This window comes from Magallana gigas, chromosome 4, assembly GCF_963853765.1.
Source record: "Magallana gigas chromosome 4, xbMagGiga1.1, whole genome shotgun sequence".
In the NCBI taxonomy this organism is placed as follows: domain Eukaryota; kingdom Metazoa; phylum Mollusca; class Bivalvia; order Ostreida; family Ostreidae; genus Magallana; species Magallana gigas.
Genome location: NC_088856.1, coordinates 10,733,218 through 10,750,534, shown reverse-complemented (window position 1 = coordinate 10,750,534; position 17,317 = coordinate 10,733,218). Strand labels below are relative to the sequence as shown.

General features: G+C 34.4%; 2 protein-coding genes across 4 annotated transcripts in view; one reads left to right on the top strand and one right to left on the bottom strand.

Moving 5' to 3' along the window:
* Positions 1-1,124: 1,124 nt before the first annotated feature.
* On the bottom strand, positions 1,125-5,293 carry LOC105322136 (caveolin-3). The gene is made up of 3 exons (XM_011420674.4): positions 4,094-5,293; positions 3,562-3,639; positions 1,125-1,881 (listed from the first exon to the last, which is right to left on the bottom strand). The coding sequence occupies exons 1-3, from the start codon at positions 4,232-4,234 to the stop codon at positions 1,612-1,614; spliced, it is 489 nt and encodes a 162-aa protein (XP_011418976.1). The 5' UTR covers positions 4,235-5,293; the 3' UTR covers positions 1,125-1,611.
* A 544-nt stretch (positions 5,294-5,837) lies between these two features.
* Positions 5,838-17,317, top strand: part of LOC105327040 (uncharacterized) — a 38,790-nt gene continuing 27,310 nt past the window's right edge. Inside the window, exons 1-3 of one of the 3 annotated variants that reach the window (XM_034451649.2) lie at positions 5,838-6,213; positions 7,817-7,931; positions 11,400-11,467. In XM_034451649.2, coding sequence (XP_034307540.2) covers positions 11,419-11,467 — 49 coding nt within the window. In that variant the 5' untranslated portion in view covers positions 5,838-6,213; positions 7,817-7,931; positions 11,400-11,418. Of the gene's footprint in view, positions 6,214-7,816; positions 7,932-11,042; positions 11,085-11,399; positions 11,468-15,318; positions 15,888-17,317 lie in introns of those variants that run through there. The other 2 variants (XM_034451650.2, XM_034451648.2) reach the window with 2 other exon arrangements.

Sequence of the window (17,317 nt, the reverse complement as noted above, 5' to 3'; positions counted from 1 at the left end):
GTCATTTTTTAGCAAATGGATCTACAACATTCAAATTGTATATGATGAATGTTGAAATTAAGGGGTCTCGTACGTATTTGAATGTAAATCGTTACTATAATCAAACACTTGTATACGAAGAACAACGTTTTCGGACGTTTACAAAACTTGTGTTTTTTTAAAAAGATATACACGAAAAAAGGACTAATATAGAGTGAATCCATTTTTCTTATCATTTTTGTCATTTTTTTTTTCTTCGTTGGAAGTTTGTTTTATTTTTTCAGAAAAAAATCATTTGGGGGGGGGGAGGGGGGGATGCTGTGTCATTTAATTGATAATACCCAAATTAACAAACCACCGAGTCGGCAAACAGTTTAGGAAATAAACGAACGTCTAAATGATAATTCCATGTACATGTATATTAAGAACATTTAATTTACCGTTTTCATAGAAACTATTTAAATCTTATATCAGAGTAAAAAGGTTTAAACCTTCATATTTATCTTTTTTAACGTATACTTCTTGGGTTTTCCTCACAATTTCAGGTTAATTTCCTTGCAACTTTCCTACTTATCTAAATCATTTGATTTTATATTAACACTGGTTAAGGTAACACAATCGTATAGGGCGTGTTATTTGATATAGACACGGAGTCCTTCTAAACAGTACTGGAAATGGAGGTCTGTATAATATATTGACCGAATTTCTAGATCATCCTTTGATCCGCTCCCTGTGATCATTACACCGCCATGTAGCATGTAAGAGATCGAATTTTAATCAGATTATACATAACTACGCCACTGAATACTTATATATACGATATTTATATGCTTGTACATATACTTTTAAGATAACACTGTTCTTGTATGGGTATGCTAAATTATATACACGTATCAACGTATAGTATAGCTGCACACCCATTTGGACCTTGCGTGCTTTGTTGAATAATATGTGTAATATTTTGAGAAAATTATGATTGTACTTTAGAACTGCATGTGTCCACATGTAAAATCTTTTGAAATATTTGACTAGATAGTTAGACAGTCTTTCTTTCCTATCGACAATATAATGAAATTCGGCAGCAAAAGATCTAGACGGGGACTGTTTGAATCAAGACAACATCACAAATAATACCTCAAGAACTATTATTGTTTTTTTTTTAATTTTAATTTCAGATACACCTTTATACAAAAACGATATTTGCATTGTACATACATGCACATTTATAAAAACATATAATCATTACATCACATGTAACTTCCTTGCGCAATTTAAAAAAAAACAACAGACAACGACAGCTTACTGATAAATAGCCGTCCATTATGAAGCAGACAATGAAGTTTGCTTGAACAACTCGAAATCAAAATGGAGTACAGTTGAGTTTAAATGTTTCAATACATAAATGCAACTCAGTTTTCTATGGACCTGGTTTGAGTATTCGGTCATCGTATGACCATGGAGGTCACAAAGGTTCTTCTGTTGATTGTATATATATATATAGTGTCACAGGATGATTGCGTAGACGAGTTAAAGTAACCATAACAAGTTATTCTCATTGTTACAGATATATATTTTGTACAAAGAAAAGTAATAATTTCATAATTCCCTAAAACAAATTTAACATGTTGTGCGCTATGCTGGATCTCCTCCTTTGAGAATTCGGATGTTAAAGAAGACATAACCGGCAGCCATATAGCAAGGTTTGACAAATGTCTCTATGATGCTGTTGAAGCAAGACCGGAGGAGTCGGAGGTTCATCCCGTAAGCCTTCAGACAGGGCATCAGGATCCAGATGTTGTGGAAGGCGAAACAGGCGAAGTAAATTCCCCAGCAGAAGGAGACTGGCAATGCACAGATCAGACTGGTGATTCTGTAGCACCAAATCTTCGTGTTGGTAAAACACTGAAATATAAGATAAAATCTCGCATTTTACTTTTTGAAATTTTTTAAATATATAGGATCATATCATTGTTAGTCATCTTCTGCGACGAATTTATCGTCGAAAGTGTCAAGAAATGAGGCCACTAAGAAATAGTTTAGCAACATTTTTTAAAACAAACAAATTGTGTTATAATTTGAATAAAATGTGATGAGTTATTAAATTGGTAATTATTTGTGAGCTTTGTTTAAAACAGTGCACAAATATGGATGAATGATATGAATGGAAATTTTCCCAGGAACAATGGTCCTGCGCATTTGTTTTCCACTAAAGCTCCAAAGCTATCCAAAAAACTTATTATTGATGAAAATTTAAGGAATATACCAGTACTGGAAGGTGTGTCTTTATATTCTAATCTGTTCACATACGAGCGCCTCAAGCAAATAAAAATTATATACAGTACCTTAAAGAATTGTAATTTAATAAGTTTCATATAGGGCATAGGAGATATCAGGAGAAATTTGATATTTCGGCATTTGGCCGGTAAAGATATCAGCTAAGCAGAATATCTAGGTCATATTTATAAATATGTAGGTCAGCGTATTTTGAATCTATGGACACTTTAATAGTGGTTGTTTTAGTATGAAAGTTCCTATCTGCATTAAAATGAACGACTAAATTTTACTACAAAAATGTTTACATGACAAAAAATGTTGACCAAAAATTCATAACAATTTACGTGTATTTCTCTAACGAGTTCAGCTGTATTGGGTATTCTCTTGTGTGAAAATCAAAACTATGTGAAAGGTCATGGACCCGGTTTGAACTCAAAACTTTAATGTTTAGAATGGTTAACATGGGCATTTTTACCATAACATCTTTACTCGAGATACGAGAGCAAAATTCTTAAGTCTTGTGAATGTTTACAAATACATGTATATGTATGTGTTGTATAGTTAAAAGTTCATTCAAATCTTGCTTTTTATGTTTATATAAGTTATTAATGAACACAATGACACAGTTTATCTCGTTTGTCACAAAAGATTTTGTTTAAGACACGTAATATCTTTACAGTTCATTATATGTAACAAAAACACGACATAGCTTTGTTTATATAACACAGTATTGTTTAAGAATGATTGGCGTTCCATTTCCGGCATCCCTAGGGTGGAACCTATTCATTATTTTGGCGGATTTGCCACCGTGCAAACTCCGTCGTTTCCTTTATATAGTATGTGTTAACTACATGCCACAAAGAATTTGAAAAACATTCGTTGCAGCTTCGTAGGAAGACGATGGTGACCATTCAGTCCCTCTTTACCACATCAGGGAGGGGGTGGGGCCGCAATAATGTCAGGACTTAAATTACGTAATCTTTGAAAGATTAAATTGCAACAAAATTAACCTGAAGCGTACCTTCTGTATGAGTTTTACACTCATTTTAAAAAATGATTCGTATGTGCGTAAAATTTGACTACTAGTATCAGTTAACTGGCTGCAGAGCTGTTAGTGGTATATATCGATCAAAAGAGATAACAGTCACATTGGTAGAAATACACCTTAAAATTTGACGAATCACAAAGCAATAACAGATACAATATATAGATAAAAAGTTACACTGTTCATTTCACGCTCCATAAATTATGAAATAATAACAGGCCCCTGTGTCAGGCTCACTGTTACAGCGTTATTTTCGTACAAACCTTGAAGCTGTTGACCCAAACACAATCGAAGGAATAGACATCTGTGTGGGGTTCGCCTATTATTTCATGAAACTGGATCTGTAAAGAATGCAGTAAAAACCTTTTAAAAAAGTGGATCGTTATCAAGATAAGTCGACCATTGATAAAGAGAAGTGTAACCGAGAGCTTTCAAGAAAGTATCATCATTTGGCGTCTTTACCCAGTGATTGTAACTGAACGCCCTACTTTATGAATAGAAAATTACTCCTGTCAAGCCATGGTTTTGATTTGCGTATGACAAGAATTTCTACTATGTGTGTGAATTGTGAATGGCAAAATAAGCAAGGACGCATGTGCAAATAAAATCAACATTATGAGCAAATAAAACTAACGCACCCTTGATTCATGCCATGCAAATGCAAATATATATATATATATACATATACATCAATAGTCTCAGAAAAAATGCATAAATTAGAAAACATATTTTATACAGCTGCAAACATTCACCTGTTTTACGGACAGGCGCGTCTGAATTTTAAGAATAGCATACCTTGAGATCATCATGGAGGTCGTTGGGGTCTCTCTCGTTTAAGTCAACCTCTATTCCCTTGGTCACGTCGCTCGTATTCACGTTTTCGTTAGTTATGGTCAGTTTGACTTCTGACGGCTTGCTCCCTGAATCAGACGCCATGGCCGATGTCTTTCCTTATAGTTCCCAAGATGCAAAAAAAAAATCCAGTATCCTGTTCAAATATTGGTACAAAGAAAGCCCAAACACAAATAATGGAGTCGAGAATTTTTCACGGCCTTGCTCTTATTTGCTTTGGCTTCCCCCGCAGTGTGTTAGGAATGTACCCACTCAATAGGATCCCGCCCTCCCCGTCCGTAATATTTAAATGGACACGGATCAATGACTTCGAAAGCGGGTAAAAATGTGTTGACAGAGATGTGCCGGGTGTCCGTCCCGACACAATGCCACGCCTCTTTATCCGATAGCTTGGCAGGTCGTTAGTGTGAACCCAACAGTGACCAATAGACCCTGTCCGTATCTCTTTGTTTGTGGAGGGATTAAGAAACTCCGATAATAATTCTAATGAACAAAGATATGAGGCTGTGTCGACCGATGGTATCTACGAAATATTTGTAATGCGTTAGTCGCCGACCCCAGCGTCCTGTATATACTGTTATCATAATGGTATTTCATAAATTGGGGGTTGTTTATATAATCCTATATATTGAAGATAATTTACAAAAGAGGGTCTACTCAGACAGAGTGTTTCCCACGTGCATACATTACAAATCTCACGTGCGTTCAAAAGGTTGAGTGTTCAAAATGTACATGTACTCGCTCTATCGCAGTGATCTCGCCGGTTTTGTTTATATATCTTCATCCTTCAGTACTATCGAAGTTTCAGGATAATCTTTAAAGACAGCAACAAGCTGTATACACTTGTCCGCCATCAAAACAACTCCACCACCAATATCAACATCGCTATAAAGCCCGGCTTATTGAGTGTCCGGTCACCGGCTGCTGGGGGCCATTCCTTGCAGTGTCAGGGGATCGATAATTTCTCTGTTGTAGTTGGGAATGGAATTAGTCCGAAGTGCTCTTTGGCCTCCCCTTGACATATCATTTGAGATACAAATACTAGCACAGTCGATGCATCTGTACGCAACTACGCATGTCCTGCTCTGAGTTGCCACAAAATATGCATATCGACTTCTACATGTTGGTACTCCACCCCCTACAAAGATTCGCCAGTTATCCATGCATACTGGGGAAACATTGGACCACGGAGACGCTGTGTAATGACGTGTACACATTAGAGACATCTGGACAACACTTATCTTTGGAATCCTGTCACTGTAAACGAAAGGATTAACATAACTAGCCCCCAATTTGATAAAGTCTCCAGTTAAATGATTAAGGATCTGGGTGCCAACTCGGTTAAAAGCCAATCCTTAAAAACAATATGTACTTCACCTATTACCTTAGTTAAACAAAATCTAATTCAATGTTGAATAAATGCGTGATTTGTGTTCATTAAATCTATAGAGATTTGCTCTAGTTCATTAGAAGCAGGACTGAAGACTCGAAACGCAAGTTATTTTTGTTGGAAATTTAACGACCGGAAATAACAAACATGTTAATCGGGATAAAAACTGTGTAGTCTACATCCTTTCATAATTGCATCAATTGATTAAAGGCAAACACACTTTGAGGTAGAGGGTTGGGGTGGGGGTACTAGTATTTCATGAGATGAAATCAACATATTTCCATTCATTCTTTTAAGAATCAGCGAGAGAGTGATGTTAAAATGCGAGTTTCCTGGCCGCTTTCAGGAAGAGGCTAACGGCTTGATAAGAACTTTTTTGGTCAATGTGCACAACTAAACAACAATGACATCATTCATGCACTTTTGATGCACACTCTTTGTTTTCTAGATGTTTCTGACAACATTCGATTTACGTCACGACTTTCACCCGAACACATCTGTCACGTGACTGATGGAGAGCTGCGTTATCAGGAGAAATTTCAAATGTTTTGAAAAACTCCAAATTTGACGATTTGAGCGTAATGGTATTGTTGACAACCAAATTTATACACGACGATTTGGAATCCAGAACGTTTCAATTGAAACAGAAAAGTGACTTTCGCAAGCTGAAGCGGTAAGTAGCAGATTGTGTGTTAATACATGTATATAGTATTTTTCAGAGACATGTATGATTTTTTTCTTACAGTTTTACTCTAACATGTACATATATGCTTTAGACTATTATTTCATCTCGATATTGGAGAATTATTTAAATTGAATTTAACAAGTAGAGTAAAGAAACTCGGTGGCTGAATCAAGGAAGTACTATCGTCTAAATGTAAAATGTCTGTTTCCTATCACTTCCAGTACATTAATTCTTTGCCCAGATTTCTCAATCACTCCACTGGCGGATAGGTAAAAACAGACGGGGTCAAACGCGTGATTATGATATATTTACCAAACACTGTCAGATAGAATCGTTTTGCTTGAGCTACCAGTGTTTCAAAGCTAACATTTGTCTTCGAAGCCAGACAGACGTTTTGCTGAAAGCAAATTAAGCTTAATATTTGATATATTAAAATCAAACTTATCAAACTAAATTTCATTTCTGAATTGAAATGGCTCAGCGATTGTTTTATTCATTTATATAAATACTCTTTAACTACCATGACTTTGGATATAAGTATTTTAAATGTTTTGATGTTTTAAATTGAATTTTCATTACAATTTGTTTAAAATTAATCGGGTTTTTAAAAATCCCCGTACATTTAATTATGTACCGGTAAACAAGTTTCGAATGATTTTTATATTTAAAATTTTTTTCAAGATAGTCTCTCATTCATGGATATTCAATTAACTTTAGGACTTTAAACTCTTTAAAACTTCTTAAGGGGAAATCAGACAAACACAAAGATTTTTTTTAAAAAGGTAAGAGGAACTCGATGCTATGAATGTTTACATAGATCACTGTACAAAGTGGGTTTTTATCACTTGATATCCGAAATCGAGGCCCGTGCTTGCAATAAAAGATGACGTGTTCAGATTTTCTGTCTTAATCCTAATCACCGTGACCCACTTATTCCGGGTTCTAAAAACCATACAGGCTTACACTTCAAAACAACTGTTTTATGCCATCAATATTAACAATCGGCTAGCAAAGCCAAACAAAGGGTAAGCCTGAACACTGGTTCCCATCAACCTCAAGTATGGGCCCTCAAATTCTCTCATTGATTACGTCACAGGGGTGTTTGATATGAAAACTTTTTGCATTTGCAATCTAGGATTTTAGGATCTGTTACTTTAATTTGAAAATTTATAGCATAAAATATTATAAACATGTGTAAGAAGTTCGGTCTTCTGGGTTGCTTTGGGTCTATCAAAAAAAGGAAGTGTAATTCTCAAACCCAGACAGGCAGTTTATTGTTGTGTTTACAACACGAACAATAAACAGACGGCCTATAGCTGACTCGTCAAAGTTTTCCTTACTGAGTTAGCAAATAGAAAAATACGTATACATGTACCAATTAAGGTCCGGTGAAGAGCATTATGGACAGCAACGCATTGGAGCGTGACGACTCGGGAAAACACTAATTCTTGGTGATTGGCATTTATTTGTATGTTTATGAGCGATTAATATCGCTTTAACATAGTCTGCTGACAGTCAATCGAGGCTCTGATTATGTGGTAACGCGTCATTGAATCTCTGCACGCTAACGTTGCTACCATTTCTATCACAGGAACTGGGCAAAGCATTGTAAAATGAAAATTGGATACGGTCACATCATAAGGATTGCATTTCAAACGCTGTATTGAAGATTGTTGTTTTCTGGATTATGTCTGTTTAATAAAAAGGTTTGTATTTTTATTTATTGGAATATTAAAAATTAATTTGTATATTGAATAGTTTGTAAAATTTAACCAATGTTTTAGAGTAAACATGTATGCGCTTGAAAATAAACCCCTGTCATAGCTGAGCTAACATGATAAACTGAAGTTTTTTATGTAGAAAATGATAAGCACGACACTTACTTATGCTAAGGTGTATATTTTTTAATATTTCACATTTTTCTCCATGATTATTATATAACACGAATAAAATCGTGTAACCGCAGTAAAAAATAGTTTAAGAATATTTTTCTTGGGTTAAAAATTGTTATTTTGATTTGGAAATATTCTTAAAAGAATTTTTTTTATGAATGCTAGAAACCTTATTTAAAATAACTACATTAAAATATATTTTCGGATTCTGGAATATAACTGAGAGTTTAGGAATTGGAAAACACACGTGGTAGTTTTTTTTTTGGCGTAAAATTCTCATGGAAGGACAGAGGAGGAAGAGACTATCGCCCACGTGTATATGTCAGATACATTATGGTCAGTCAATGTAGTTTTTTTTCTCCAAGTTGAAGGGCGTCTGTAGGAATCATAGGGCCCACAGAAACATAAATGTCCAGAGGTGTTAAACATGGGTTACCTGTCACAGTTAACAAGTCTTTATTTCTCCCAAAAAACTGACCTCTCGCACACGACAGAGTGACCCTATATATCCCCATGTTCTTCAGTTTATACCTAGAGAATAGTTCAAATATGTATTAACCTCTTTAATTACACTGTCATGTATCTGTCGTTGAGGGAGAAAGTAGTTTTAAGGAAATTAAAACTGAATTTATGATAAATGATCAATACTAAATATTGTTTTACATATAAGTTCTAAAATTATTTTTTCCTGGCACATTTGTTTTGCAATCCGGGATCCAATTCTATCTGCGTATTAATGATTACCGTATCTTATGTAGCTTTCGTCGTTATCTGATAAGATAGAAATGTGAATGAAAGGCCATAGATTTTTTTAAAGTTAATTAAAGTAGAACAAGACCGTAAATCCACCGCTTCACTAATCTAATTGATTTTATTGACGCCTCCAAAACTCGCAACCGTCACAGAGAGTAAGATATCTGATCTTGTTAACACCAAAAACCATGTTATTTGCATTAAAGTGAGCGTTGATTGATCGATAGATAAGTCTTTCTAACTTTTATTTGAATTAAGGACATTGATTGCCAGTTATGTTTGTTTATCTTAACTTAATACGTTTGCTGTTTTCGATAATTGCTATCAATATCTCGGAGAGAAACGCAATTTCTTTTTTTATTTCAATAAACGGAGATTTTAATGCAAATATCTAGACCTAAAAACATTAGGCAGGGTGCTGCGATACTAGTAGTCAACTACTGATCGAATCTTGATAGTAATCGTGTATAATTCACTTCATTCATTTTTGAATTGGACATATGACAAGAGAAGAAGAGACTTATAGCTGGACACCTTCTAGGACCCCTGCAGAAAATGCAAATAAATTAAAACAAGAATATCCCTTTGCGTCAGAGATGTCGAGTTTTTTTGTCGGCTTTTATTATTCCTCGGTGATAAGTGTGAAAGATCTTGCTTTGGCCCGGACTGATAACATGTAATAAGTTTGTCTCATGCATTGTCCATAGTTTGACACTGGTGCACAGTTCTACGTTTTGAGTCATCGCAGATAGTTCCTCATAATGCCTACGCAACGTTCTCAGGATGATAAAACTTTATCGTTGTAAGAAATAAAAGAATCGGAGTGCTTTTTTTTTGTCTTTGGATTTTGAATATAAGGCAACTGCTTTCAATCACTTAGATATTTCGTAGGTTACAAAACATTTATTTATTTGCAACTTTGAAATTCAAAAATCCCCTAAAATCACGCTTGTATCAATAGGAACAAACATAACATCGCATTTGCTTTGCACATGCACAAATATCTTAAATCTTTTAATCCGCCATAAATGGCTGTATATTTTTCCTCCTTGCACATACCATGCCTATTTACGAGCAATATTCCAGACAAATGACCAATAATTAACAATGAGCGATGACAATTGCCCGCTAATCCTTGCATGTCGTTTTGTGTCTGCAGGACATTCTCTGGTGTCGAGGTGTCCATAGCAGCACGGCCAGGACTATCAAAGAACCCCGTCTGTCAACCAGTAATTAGATAATCCAACGATTTATTGAGATGTATAGTTCTTATCGATATATATATACTGTTTTTCTGGACAGTAATCATCAATGGAAAACATATGGTCACGTGATTATCTGACCTTAGGTGCCCGTTTTTCTGGACTGAAGAACGATTCTTTAACCAAGAAATTTCATAATGTATGAATATGTATTAATATTATGTCGGTTTAAAAGACGGTCATAGACCGCTTCTTGAAAACACGATGATGGAGGACGATTTATACATGAAGAACTAGTATTTGGAGATTTTTTTACCTTTGTCTTACTACTTTTATTATTAGTCATGGTAATTGAATTATACATCGTTTGTCAAAGAACCTTAGAGAAGGTAGTGAACGGGCCAGATACATGTAATTAAAGTCAGATTTTCCTTCTTTCGGAAAACAAACACTTGTTTGAGAGGATCTCCACCCACCAACTAACCCACCAACTGTTGGTTTAAGGGACGAGAAACTCGACGTCAAAAGGTTTTTTATCTTGTGAATTACACGCGTACAATCTAAATAATTTATTCATACTTTTTATGGTTATATAACTGTACTTTTTAAAATGAATATCAATCTTAAAAAGTAAAAAAAAACCCCGAAATACATGTAAGCACATACATATATATAATATTAACCTGCGCATCAACAAATTTATTCCCTGATAGTAATAAATCGAACGCACGCAGATATACACTTAATTCTGACTTCGATCCCCCTTCCCAAGAAATGTAAAATCTAATTGCCTGTCATTTTTCATTTTTCTCTCCTTAATACACAAAAATACGTGCAAAAATCCGGTGTCTGATTAGGAGCCGGCGAATCAATACCCCGGTGTTTATTTTGTGTTTATTCCTTATCTGGGTTGGGGGGTTCTGCCAGTTGACTTTGGGGTACCCCGGGCTTTAATCAAGACTTTTAACTGACTTGAGACAGGAATGATGGGTGGGGAGTGATATGCTAATTTGTAAGTACATGTACGAGGTATTTTTTCTTTGTTTTAATTATAGAATTAATAACTGATTTTTGGTTTCACGAGAATGAGAAAATTAGATTTTGCATTATTTATTGGGTTTTGGAATATAACTTTTTTTCTGTGAACAAAAACCACCCTGCCTTTTATGCATGCTTCGATTTACATGTTAATGATATTTCTTAGTGACAAAGAAGGGAGAACAATGGTGGTCGGATGATCTAAGAATCTCCCTTATAGATCACGTTGAGTGAATGTATTGTTCACTGACTTATGATAATACTTATTATTTACTTTTGATTTTTGTAGAGAGTTTCCTACCAGAGCGATGCTTTATTTCATCATTTTAGCGGCAGCTTTTGTTCAACAATGCCGGGGTAAGTTACGTAAAATATATTGATTTTATGTAATGCGCGGGGGGGGGGGGGGGGGGGTAGATGGTAGGGTAGGGAAAATAGATCGCCATTCTATAACCTGAATGAGTAAAATATTTACATTTTCCTGTGTCTTTGTCTGTGATAACACTATAATATGAATCATATGTAATGTTCAATATACAATATTCAATATATCACACAACCCGTCGGGCTTTGATTGGATTTGATCACACCCTATCATAATGATCACCTCAAAGTACTCAAAAAATGATTTCTTGATCCATAAGTTAGTTTTGATTAATACAGTACAGCCTGTTTGCTATGTCTTTTAGTACAATCGTGTAAATTTCCACTTACCAACAACATCTAAACTAATTAAGTAATCGACTGAATACGCCTGAACATTGAAAACGACATTTCACATGTTTCATGTGACTCTTTAATTTTTTATTATTAGTTTGTACATATAATGATCGTGTCACCCGCTATACTAGTGTAATGGACAGTGTTAGAAGTCACCCGCCAGTTTGATAAAATAGCAAACTTTGTTCGTTGAATTTTTTAAGAAAAACAAGTCACCCACTTGCAGATAAATTCATGCATATTGACTAGCAAACACGTTAAAGATATTGTTGTCTTGTTTACCGTGCATATAACGGGGTATCAGAGAGATGGTTAAAATGAAAACTCAAGGTGATAAGAGAGAACCCGAAGAAATCTTTCTTTTTTAGATCGTTATTTTATTTTATTTTTATTTTTTTTTTATTTATAATGCAATTCTTTCTACCGTAATTTTTTTTCTTTTGCAAAATATTTTTTATACGATTCGGTTCTACAAATCATTTTTCAAATCTCTTGAAGTTTTTGTATTGGGTTGGGTATCCCCCATCATGTTACAAAATATCTATTTATGGACCTCGGATGAAAACTGACCCTTATCCTTGGGCTACACAAATGGTAAAACACCCTTAAGTCACACCGCGTTCACCATCTTCTGTCGTTTGTTTCTGGATTTCCTAGTTTTTCCCCTTAATGTATTTTTTGTACGGCCATCCATTTAAACCCTAGCTCGTTTGGAGTGTGTTTATCTCCAGAGTCAGGCGTTGTCGATGTTTGGGCTGCTAACGCTCATGAAATGTTGGTGAAATCGAGATTCATCCATTTTTAGTTGTCACTGGGCCGCTGCTGGCTGCATTTACACATTCCAGTGGTGATAACTGCCTGCTGCATTCTGTCAGTGCTAACGTTCTCGTGTTTAGTCGATTTACAATCCAGTATGATACCAGTATGATACCGAGAGAGATAAATAGCTCCGTTTGACTTCTGTTCGTATTGGCAAATTTCAAATTGGACACTGAAATAGAAAAAAACACCCTTCTTTTAATATTGAAAGTGGGCGGCGCTTTTGTTCCCCAAAAACCCCGAAGACAACTATGAGTGTATTGTTGAGCGAATTTCGCGGCTTTTTGCTTTGATTTATGTGATTGTTGTGTATTTTGTTGTTGTTTTGTACATCTATGTTGTTCCGTTTATTGTTGTTGTTATAGAAATTGTTCAAGATGGTGATGTTGAGAAGATCATTGTTGTGGATGTTGTTGTGAATGTTTTTGAAACTTTGGTGGATGTTTTATTTTGGTAGTTGTTGTTAATTTTGTTTTTGTGAATGCTTTGTTCGAATAACTTGTTGTAGATCCTATTTTTTCAATAAAGTTGTTATGAAAGTTAACGTTGCTCCTGTTGTTGTTAATGTTCTTGTTAATGTAGCTTTGTTAATATCGTTGTTGTTGTTGTTGTTGTTGGTTTTGTTGTTGGTGTGATATTGTTGTGGATGTTGTTGTTTGAATCATGGCTAAATTGTTGGGGGATACTGTTGTTGTTGCAAATATTGTTGGTTAAAATAAATGTTGATACATGTATAATGAAAATGTTGCTTTAATTGCAATTGATATTTTATACTATTAATGTTTTATATTTGCATTTCCATTGTTCTTTCCCACTGTAAGCCCATACGGAGGAGCTGCAATTATTTCTCTATAATCGCAATTGCTCTGTCAGTATACTATGACGTCATAAAGGTGTAACGTTATGTATACCTTTCCATGACGTTATAGATTTAAACCACTATACGATACATCATGTGTTTTTCTCCAACCCCATTAAAATTGACGTATTTACATGTAATATTAAAACATGTGTTTGATAACATTTTAAAGGAATTTCTGTTATAACATATCATTGATTCTGTTAACAAATCTATGTGAATTAAAAAAATACATTACAGTCTAAATGTTTACTTTTGATGTAATAGCTAAATGTCAAGGTCTAGGCTAATACAGGGTATTTGCGTGTGTTAGAATGCAAATATAAGTAATAAACAACGATTATTTAGTGAACATGGCGTTATGAATAGCAACTGCTCTGCTGGCATATTTTCCATGATGCGCTAGCGCGCATCATGGAATATGCCAACAGAGCAATTGCTATTCATAACGCCATGTTCACTAAATAACGTTGTTTATTTCTTAATAAACAACGATTATTTAGTGAACATGGCGTTATAAATAGCAACTGCTCTGCTGGCATATTTTCCATGATGCGCTAGCGCGCATCATGGAATATGCCAATAGAGCAATTGCTATTCATAACGCCATGTTCACTAAATAACGTTGTTTATTTCTTAAATGAATGCCGTTGCTATATTGACGTGGGTGATGTTGTGACGGATGTTTTGGTGGGTTTTGTCGGTGACTCTCTTCTTGCTGTGGATTTTGTTCGAATGACTGTTGTTGAGAATAGACTGTTACTGAGGATATTGGGCCTTCAAATTAGATACAGTGTGTTCTGTAGTCTCAAGCTGTTTGTTCTTTTATGGGAGGACATCGTTTTTAACACTAAAATGGTGTGTTTCTTAAAACGAGATTCAGCAGTGGTTCAGCACTTTAACACCTGAAATCGAGGGTTAACTGCACTTTCATGCACTGAATAAAATTTAATTACATGTTACAGTAACTGTTTTAATTTCGGCAATTCATTCCACAATGAATTTATCAAAATAAAAAAGATTGTTGATATAAAAAAAAAGCTAATTTATCAACCATACTTCATCTTTTGTGTACCCATCTTATTTAAAAAATCATATAACACAAATACAGAAAATTAAAGTTTTTGGTTCGATCACGCATTTGATAGATTCGACAATCAAGCTCTTAAAGTTTGTTTTATTTTGTGTTTGCAATCGCTCTAAAGGCTTTGAAAAAATATTTAATTTAGCCATACTGTTTTGATTTGTATGACATTTAGGGGAATATTGTGTTAGATAGAACTTCGATGCAACTCTAGCATATTTGCACAGGCACCTGAAGTTAAATATTTTTCTCATAATAAAAAATATATATCTTCTACCTAATAATACGTAAAAATTAGATAAAGGGTACGTATTTTCTTATTATGAGAAAAATATATAACGTCAGGTGCCTGTGCATATTTGCTATGAGCTAATTTCACGAGGTTCTTTCAAAAGCGAGATAACTCAATCAAAACGCACTGACTTTTTCGCGCGGTTCTGTCATAGGACACTATAAGGAGGCACCCCTGCTGTAAGGCGACCCGCTGTAATAATGCCCGAACTGACGAACAATAGCAGCTCTTAACCCGGTGTTAGGTTCCTCAACACCACTTCTAATAATGAACAGAAAAGGGAAATATAAACTCCTTCGGTATGCCAAATTGCTGTTAATTAAATATCTAATCGACTCCAGTGGCTAAATCGGTTTCTAACTTTGCCAGTTTTTAGCGCCACTGGAGAAGAATCTGACTCGCCTGAAGACATTATAGGCGCGTTTTCTCTCTGTGTCTGCGGCTCTTCATGTTAATAGCCCCAGCAAAAAAAAATTGATGAAGATACTTTAAGATAAAAAGAAGATTCCGATCTGGAGCAATAATTGGGGGCTGCAAGTGATACATTTACCGCGAGTAGGAAAATATCATAGCGCGATGTAAGGACAAAAATCAAAGAATCTGGTTGGGAATTTCTTTATTCCAGCATCATGTGATATTTCATTGGAATTATCAGAATATTATTATTTTAATTAGTAGCACCAGGAGGACGTCACACATAAAATATATTTTCAACATGAAAATATATATATCTTTACATTTATGTCCCCGATGAATGAAGTTGCGTTTTAATTGGGAATGTGAAATGCCAGGAATCGGGACAGTATGTCAGTGAAAAATTTTATAATATTCGGTTTATTAAGTTTGACCCAGGTAAATGTGTCAACATGTGATACTCCGTTTCCCCCTGAAAGTCAATATAAAAACCGGACACCGGAGTTCCAATCAAAGTCCGGGAACAGTTCCCTTATTCTGTTTGGAATTCGGATAAATAGATTGTGGACTCGACCCCAAAAGCTCCCTTGTAAGTATATTGAGTGGAAGTTACTAGTAATCGACTAAACGACCGCCTCGATCTTATGATTAAATGTCAAATGGTTTTGCTGGAAATACAAATTTTTTGTCATATTTTAAATGTTGTACATGTATCAACTGTCATTTTGTAAAATTTGTATTTACTGCCACTCGGTAAATTAAAAACATACATGACATAACACTCACACGATAAATTTAAAATCTATAATTTGACACGAGAATCAATTATTTTGTCATACAATTTTCACTTGTTTTGGTTCACAAACATAAAGGAAAAAAATGAAGAATTAAAGAATTGAAAAAGGTAGATACCTAATTTTAATTAATGGAAGTCAAATAATCAATAGAAATTTCATGTTTTAAAACAAATAAATATTTTGTAGTTTTGTAGAATTAATTTATGTTTATGAATTATTGTACAAATGACACTGAAAAAAGCAAACAATTTGTAAATCTGTTTAATAATAACATACTTTCGTAAATTATCGATAACAGTGTAACGAAGGATAGTTGACAGAAAAATATGTGAACAATGTGTAAATCTATCATGAAATATGTAGATATACGTACAGCTAATCGCCTCTCTATAATACTAGTAATATAATCACTTTTTTACTTTCTAGAATCTCTCGAACCGGAGCCATTTTTAATGACAAAAACATTCAAGTCTAGCGTTTTCTAAGCATATCAAATTTGGCATCATAGAATAGATTCTTCTTTGTGTTAAAGTCCGGATAGCTAGGACCTTACAGTTGAAACCTTAAAGACCAAATAAAAAATATTTCGTAATAAAGATGAATTTATACAAACCAGTGAAGAGAAGATAAAAGAAAAATATAATACATATTTATATTTTTGAAATTGCTGATCATATGATTGATTTTCATTGTAGCTTACATGTACGAAAGATAATGCATTAAATTTTGATTGATTTATTAGTTTAATTAATTGCTCAATCGATCGATGTGTATATTTGATATTATTTCTAAAATGATATATCAACTTTGTAAACGTTAATTAAATGAAAGTCAAATAAAAAATAAAAACAGAACATTTAGTTTTTAGACGTTTGAGGTAAGGAGGGTAAGATTGTGGATGTTGACCTGTAAAAATATAGTTCATGTCGATGGGGGGTAATTCGGTCGGGTTATTCATCCGCCCTCAGGCCAAGAAAATATTTTGGACAAGTCGTTTTGTAGAATTATCATCATAATCTGTAAACATCCAGCCCAGGTCTTTCCTCGTTTGTTTGTCTGCGCGTGATAACCATCATTTCCCCGATTCTCTCTGTACACAAACAACATCAGGTGAAACCTCTCGTAAAAAGGTATTTTAATTGTAATCTTCATTACCAATGCGATTTTTAAAAAAAGAAAAAAAGAAACAGAAAACGTATAGCCGTCGTTACAACGAAATCAA